The sequence below is a fragment of the Magnolia sinica genome, chromosome 8, assembly GCF_029962835.1.
Source record: "Magnolia sinica isolate HGM2019 chromosome 8, MsV1, whole genome shotgun sequence".
NCBI classification, from domain to species: Eukaryota; Viridiplantae; Streptophyta; class Magnoliopsida; order Magnoliales; family Magnoliaceae; genus Magnolia; species Magnolia sinica.
Genome location: NC_080580.1, coordinates 70,613,779 through 70,622,169, shown reverse-complemented (window position 1 = coordinate 70,622,169; position 8,391 = coordinate 70,613,779). Strand labels below are relative to the sequence as shown.

The following is an 8,391-nucleotide window of genomic DNA, read 5'->3' as shown; positions in this document are numbered from 1 at the left end:
AGGGTTGATCCCATAAGGAGATAATTTATGAGAATAAAAAAAATCAAATGCAAAACTAACTAAGTAATGGAAACTAAACGGATGATTTGATTTTGAAGGTTTTGAATGTATGAAATTCAATTAATTTGAAAACAACGCCCAACCTTCAAAGTTCCACACATATTTTAATGTTCCATAATTCATAATGACTTTGATAACACAATTAGGATTTGAGCACTATGGTCAGCCTAATCAAAAAATAAAACAGTTTAAATATTTTTAATAAATGATATAAAACATTAAAGAATCATGGATTAACATCATTGATTTATATTAGCGCTAGTGATTTTAAGCATTCAATATCCATGAGATAATGAATTAAAAAAATGTATTAAGTTGAGAACATCTCCCATCTAGAAAATCTAACTAATCCATGCTAAGCCTATCCATCAATATGAATCTCATATGATGGACACATATGAATCTCATACGAGGATAAAAAACTTAAGCCTAGGTAATTGATAACATGCATACACCATTCATCTCACCATTAAAAACAATCAATCATCATAATTTATAAAATCATTAAACCAATGTGCTTCCCTTCTAGCTTGGGCTAAAGAGAACTAGAAAGATATAATTAAATTGTAGAATGAAAAGTAACTGGAAAGCAAGAAAAAAAAAAATAAAAGAAAACTTGTAAAGAAAAACAAGAACTATGAAACTTGAAAGCTCTCTAAAAACCCTAGAAAAAACCCTAGATCTTGCCCTTGAATGCTTTAAATGATGCTTAGGAATGCCTTGGGAAGCCCTATTTATAAGTGGAGAACTCCCTTTTTTAAACTGGTTTGAAAAATCTGGAAACCACATTAGATTTTCTCACTCCGCGTAGGCTCCGCTTAAACCCTTTGATGACATTGAACAACCTTCGATGTCATCAAAGAATCATTCGATTCATCGACAAGTCTTTTGATCCATCGAAAAATAGGTCCAGAGAGTTCAGCGACCAGACTCAATTTTCTTGTAAAAATCGATGTCATCGAAGGGGTCTTTGATGTCATCGAACCTTGTCCTCGATGTCATCAATCAGTCTTTGACTCATCGAGAATATGCTCTAATCTGTCTAGCAAGCTTTTTCAGAAATTAGTGTAAAAATCAATGCAATCAAACTGACTTCGATTCATCGAACAGGGCTTCGATGTCATCGAAAGGTGGTCAATGTCATCGAAAAAGGCTTCTTGTTGATTTCTGCACTTGTACGTCCAATTTCCTTGCAACTCCACTTGGTTTCTTTGGATCTTGAGGTCTTGAAATCTCCATTCTTGGTCTCTAATGATTCATTCTTTTAATATTCTTTTTTAATTCATGCTCTTAAACTCACTTTGCAACACAAACATGTATAAAATATACCATTAAGCAGCATCATGTTCATAAAACCAAGATATAAATGGGGAAAAATATGCAATATTTGCTACTCAACAGTCACCCTGCATGATTGCGCAGTACATGCATGATTGATGCATGACTTGGATAGTATGATTCATGCATTTTGCATCATATATGGCACGTTGCATCTTCTGCTCCCTAGTGACACCAGGGAGGTAGTTTTACAGTCTTCTCGTGGTTGACGAACGATTTTATGGACACTGAAAACTGTTGATGTTATAGGGCGTCACAACCGTCCTTGGGTGAAAGTCCCTAGACCCCGTCATGCCAGTAGGATGTTCCAACACCTAGATCGAGTGGATTCATGAGTGCATGATGACTGGATATCAATAGGCTACATCTCTCATTCTATCAGGGTCGGTTGGAATGGGGTTTGATCTTACCCGCCCGAGTGCAGAGGGTTATATGTTAGGTTGAGTCTAGCAAGCTTATGAAATAGGTTCGCTATTGACAGGCCAGGTGGTTTCCGTGTACCACTAACGAGGTAGAAAAAAACAGATCTAGTTCATCTATCTCTTGTCTATCTATCCATTGATTATATCTATGAATCAAGTCAAAAGAGTTCGTTTGTTTTTTAACGAGATCTTTTGTACTCACTTGGTCTTGTGCGCAATGGCGACGGCCAGTGTCGAAAGTGTGCTAGATCCTGGTGATGATCTAATTGAGAACTATTTTGATATGTAGACTAGTGGAGGATTGTTATGTTACATTGCATCATTAACATATGATATTTGGCCCTATAAACTCTTGCATCGCATAACCTGGGTATGGCTAATAGCATTTATGGACTTGCCAATTTAGCCCTCTATTATTTTCGCTTACTATAATATTTATAATCTTAGCACATGCATCGCAGACACACTCACACACTCTCTAAGCTTCATAGTAAGCTTACGCATGTTGTTTATATGTAGGTTATACTAGATCGTAACAATATTGAGGTAGGAGCATGTGCTTGATATTTTGGACTTTTGTCATCTCATTCATTTTTCTTCTAACATTGTACTTGGACTGATATCATGGTAAAAATATGATGATGTTTTTAGTTTTGGTACACTAGTAGTTATATTCATATACAAAAACAAAATTCACTCTGAAAATTCTCCTTGTGGGATTCCAGTATTGGAACCTGACGTATAGGAGCTAGGAGCCGATAATGCAGTATTACGTAGGTTGTTACCGCTGGATTCATATCTCGAGAATTCTGCATTTCAACAAGTCTGACATTAGAAACCATGCTATGTGCCAAAACTTTGTGAGCCCTATCATGATCTATGTGTTTCATCCACGCTGTCCATTCATTTTAGGGTAAGAGCCCAAGAAGGAGGTAGATATAAAGCTCAGTGGCCCACAATGGGAATAATTATGTCCACCATTGAACCTATTATTTTTTGTAGTGTGGTCCACTTGATCTTTTGATCTGCCTTATTTTTGGGCTCATGCCCTAAAATAATTTGAAAAGATGAATGAGTGATGTCGATATAACACATACATCATGGTGGGGCTCACACAAATTTACTTTGAAAAGAAGTTGAAATTTGCACTATTTTCCAGAAAAAATTAGGTCAATTTCCGTAGGGGTGAAAGTCATCATTATATACTTTTGTCACACATTACCACCATTTATCTCGTATCAAACATGCCCTAAATGAACAAGTGTGAGCCCATTCTATCACATGCTTCACGACAACTCTCATATGTAAATTGTATATCATGCCATCAAGTTGATGGGTGGATTGGATGTTCTCCAAGTAAACAAATTTGCAAGTGTAAATCCACGATGGGTAGGAATAATGGCCTATATTCATTATAGTATGTTCTGATCATTGATCTAGACCATCCATCATGTGTTTCTTACCCTTAATTCCCCATCATATAGACATCACTTTTATAGGAAGATGCTAGCCATCTATTCAATGGTTAGTGAAATGGACGTCCATACTAATCATACTAAAAACAATCCAATCAATGATATAGACCATCCACCATATGGTCCCACCCTTGATTGCCATTCTCTACAAAAATCATTTTTGTCAGATGATCTTAACTGCCCATTCAATTGTTAGGAAAATAGATGGCTCGTATTGCTAATAGCACAAATAGTCCAATCATTTACCTAGACCATCCATCATGTGGGTCCTGCCTTCACTTGGCTATCCCCCTTTTAAGATCACTTCGAATGGATGATCCCAAGCGTCCATTCAATACGATATAAAAATGTATGGTCCAAAGATATCATACTACAAATGGTCTAATCATGGTTCCGGTACCACATATCATGTGGGTCCCACTCTTGATTGCCTATCCTTTTCAACAAAAAAAAAGAAGCTTTGGTTGACTTATCCTTCTCTTCTAATCAGTGCCCATGAAAATTGGTGGTCCATATTTATAACTCTAAAGAGTTCCTATTTATAATTCAGGACATCTATTGTGTGTCCTACCCTTGATTACCCATTCCTTTTTAAAAAAATAAAAATTGGTAAGATAATACTCACCTCCAATCAATCCCCGGTAAAATGAAGACTCCACATCAATCATGCTAAAAAAAAAAAGGTCTAATCATTCATCTAGACATTCATAAGGTGGGTCCCACATTCCAAAAAATCGCATTGGGCTAGTGATCCTAGCCTTACAATAAATGGTAAAAGATATGATAAGAGATATAATCCCATTTGTGATATTGACCATACTATAAAATGGTACCATTATTGAGTTATATTTCCTCGTGTTGGTCCCACAGCATTAATAGGCCCATCCCTCTCAAAAATAAACTCTTGTCAATGGTGGACTGGAGTGAGATTCTATCGTCTTTGTTTTTTTTTAAATAAAAAATATCATTTTTTATATGTTCTATCCATTGCCAAAGTGAAACATGGGCCACTTGAATATACTTCAGACAACATCATATCTAGACCGTAGAATGGTTTGGGATGGTAATGGCCCAGCCTAGCTTTGGATTGGCTTGGACCTATTATCTTAGCCCATGAGCTGGGTTTGAGCCCAGCATGTATGTTCCAACAATTGTTTGAGCTGGACTTAGGATGATATCCTTTTATTCTAATCTGATTCTCTTATCCTAACATTTGTTATATTATACAAGACTTGAATAGAGTACAACACTTCTTTTATAGAAAATAATAATGTACTCTAGGACAATGCAAATGGAAACGAGGTAAAATAATACTTGGAATTTCTAAGTTCATGCATTGTGGATCACCTGAGTTTTCAATCAAGTTGATCTTTATATATTTCTCCTTGCGGATCTAACTTGGTGAAAACATTTCTTGAAAGATATACACCATGGTGGCCCCAAACGCAATCTATGGTTGGTTCCATCTAATAATTGTTTCCTATGGTGTGGCCCACTTAAGTTATGGATCTGATTGATTTTTGGTCCAATAACCTAAAATCCACAAGCATACCTAGGGCTTGTTTGGCCAGTGATATTAAGTTGTATTAAATGGAATTGCATTGTTAATCCCACCTCGGGATTGGGAATGACATGTTTGGAAGGAGCGTGGGATGGGATTAAAATTAATTTTATAGGCTTTAGAAAATGAGCCTTGTATTGAAAAGTATGAGATGAGATTTCCAAATCCCATGATTATAAATTTTCAAGTGTAATTTGAAAGGACATCCTGAGATTTACTTTTAATTGCATACATTCCAAACATGGTATTTGAAAATATGGGATACACCCAATCCAAGAACAATACCTTACACATGCATTTATTGTTACTTTTACAATTCCATTCACCTTAATCTCACCTGATGTAGTTGGCCAAACGGACACTAATAGATAGAATAGCTTTAACATATACAATATAACGAATCAGCAATACATTCTACCTCTCACAGTGTATTAAGCAGAATTTGTAGTCCTTTGATGTACGTTGATACACCATCCATCATCTGACAAGTGATGTTTAACGGAATTAATCAATTGTCGAGCCGAGCTAGAGGGGTGGGACCCAAATCAATTTTCCTGTGCTTGTGATTGGGCTTGGGCTTGGGTCCTTGGCCCGGGCCAGCCCAACCCAATCTGGCCCATGCAAACCTGTAATAATCCTCCCTTCACGGTACATTTTAAAGGATGACATGAGTCAAGTGTGTTAACTTTCATTGACCCAATAAACATCGGCCCAAGTGGTCATTAATCTGAGCCGTCCTTTCTTAGAGCAGCCACTTCATGCACAGGCCATTGCCCAAACCCAAATTGATTGGATGGTCTGGACCATTCAGAAAAGCATTCTATACCATCATTCGATCTAACCCTAAATATTGAAGAAGCTTGGTGAACAACACAGTTCAATTAATATACAAAACATTAGAGTAGTAAGAAATTATCATCTCAAAATAGGATTTGGCCAATGGCTTATACAAGAGGCGCCCATTCTAATGGACGGATCAGATCAAAGAGAAAATTCCAATGAATGAAGAAAGCTGAATGGGGGGTGTAGGTTAATACACATCTCACCAGCACGGTTAAGGTTAGCAAAACCCAAGTGCCGATTGGCGTTGACCAAGTCTTATATGCCTTCCCTCCCTCTAATAAATCCGGAAGCGGCTTCGGTGTATCAACTGACACACTAAGGTCGGTGTATCCGTTACTGTGGGGCCCATATTTATGTATTTCCTTGAATATACGCCGTACATATGTTTTTATAGATTATTTTAGAGCACAAAACCCAAAATCATGCAGATCAAAATATCAGGTGGACCACATGAGAGAATAAGTGATTATTGACCATTAAAAACTTTTTATGAGCCAAATAAGTTTTGGATGAAGATGATATCTATATGGTCCCTTCATCCAGATCCTTTTGACCTTATCAACAGTTTGGATGGAAAATAAACAATCTGGTGGCCCCTAATAATATTTTAATGGTAGGTATTCATTCAACACTCTTTCATCAAGTGTGGTCCAGCTAACATTTTTATCCTCTTAATATTTGGTACCATGCCTAAAATAAGTTTTCAAAACAGATGGACGGAGTGGATGTAAGGAAAATATATTAATGTGGGCTCCACAGTCAGAGATTCACCAAAGTTGGTGCACCCGAGTATAAACCGAAGCCGCGTCAAATAAATCCTAATTAGAGAGACCCTAATCTCATTTCCCCCCTTACAACCCATCTCTAAACAAACCCAAATCCCTCCCTTTTAACAAACTTAACTACCTCTCTCTCTTCTCTCTCTCCTCTCTCCCCAAAAGCAAAAAGCCCAATTTCCTCTCTCTCTCTCTCTCTCAAACAGAAAAAAAAGCCCAAAAGCCTCAAGGAAGGAACCTCTCTCTCTCTCTCTCTCTCTCCCCTGATGTGGCTGCCGTGGGGGAAAACGCGTCGTCGGACTCTCTCTTCTTCCTTCTCCTTTACCACCTTCAAAGATGTTCAGACCCTCGTCAACGAAGACCTTCCAATCGCGGGCCCACCACCCTCCCAAGACGACCAAAACCCTCCCTCTCCCTCCTCTCTCCGCCCGCCTCCCAAAGCCCCATCCATCTTCCACCGAGTCAGAATCGCCGCCTCAGCTCTCCGAACCTGGAAAACCCTAACCCTGACTCAGCCCCAGCCGCCCCCGAACCGGGTCGTCCTCTACTTCACCACGCTCCGCGTCATCCGCAAGACCTTCGAAGACTGCCGCACGGTCCGCACCATCCTCAAAGGCCTCCGTCTCTCTATCGACGAGCGGGACCTCTCCATGCACGCCGGCTTCCACGACGAGCTGAAGGCGATCCTCGGTGAGGAGTTGAGCCTGCCCCAGGTCCTTGTGGGGGGCCGGTGTATCGGTAATGCAGATGAAATTCGGCAATTGCATGAAACGGGGGAGCTGAAGAAGGTGCTGGAGGGGGTGCCTGTTGCAGGGCCTGGCGAGTGCGAGGTCTGTGGCGGGATGGGGTTTTTGCTCTGTAGCTATTGCAATGGTAGCCATAAGTGTTATGTTGAGAAAGGGAGTTTCAAGAGCTGTTCTTTGTGTAATGAGAATGGGTTGGTTAGATGCATATCATGTGGCTGATGAAATGCCGATGAGAGAAGAAGACTGAATTTTTTTTTTAAGAAAAGAAGAAGAAGAAGCGATAGAAAGAGGTATGATGGGAAATGGGGAAGTTGGGTTTTATTGATATTTTTGTAAAATTCTTGGGTTCTTCTTCTTCTTTGATTTTCAGAGCTGGGAATTTCTTTTCCCCCCTCTTTTTAGAGAGAGGAAGAGAAGATGAGAAAATGATGGGTTTTTTTTTTTTTTTTTTTTATTTATACCTCAAAATTTCTCGTGGGAGTCTTCATTTTACCAAATAATGACTGGGCCAATCAAAATTACCAAGTGATGATTTTTGAGCGGAGGAACAACTAAAATATTTCTTCGAATTTTTTTTTCTTTAAGCAGTGAAACCAAATAATTATTAGGCCCACGTCATGTGCATGGCGTCCAATGGTTCCAACAAATACATCCAACCATGATTATCATAAGAATTAAAAATCTCAACCCATGACTATCATAAGAATTAATAATCTCGCAATCATCAAATGAGTTGTATGTGAAGGTTGATGTTTTTGGGTGATGTATTTTTATTTTTTATTTTTTTATTTTTATTTTTTTAATGGTGTGGCTAACGTTATAATTGGATCATCCAACATTTTAAATTCTGGGTTGCATTTTTTAGACTGAATTGATTTCTTTCACATAACATGTGGGGCCTACAATTCTTGACTTGGACGCTTCTTAAAGGAAAGAAAAAATAAAAAGAAACTAGAGAAAAAATGAAGGTATTCTGGTCATTTTATCTGTCTGAAAGCTAATCCTTGCAATTTTAACTAGCCAAGGCATCATTTGATAAGATAGTAATCACGAAAATTCCTTCATTTTTTTTTGCTTTTAACTCTTTACTTTTTCCTAATTTTTACCAAAAAATTCCACTGATGTTGTGATTACCTGATAATAACTTGATGAATTGAAATTTTGAAGAGA

General features: G+C 38.1%; 1 protein-coding gene across 1 annotated transcript; it reads left to right on the top strand.

Annotated features, from left to right (window-relative positions):
• Window positions 1-6,659: 6,659 nt before the first annotated feature.
• On the top strand, window positions 6,660-7,477 carry LOC131253407 (uncharacterized protein At5g39865-like). The gene has a single exon (XM_058254383.1). It carries the CDS (start codon window positions 6,742-6,744, stop codon window positions 7,438-7,440), a length of 699 nt encoding a protein of 232 aa, XP_058110366.1. The 5' UTR covers window positions 6,660-6,741; the 3' UTR covers window positions 7,441-7,477.
• The last annotated feature ends 914 nt before the right edge of the window (window positions 7,478-8,391 follow it).

Excerpts from the sequence above, each read along its gene's own strand:
- LOC131253407 (XM_058254383.1), top strand. The coding sequence starts at position 6,742 with ATGTGGCTGCCGTGGGGGAAAACGCGTCGTCGGACTCTCTCTTCTTCC.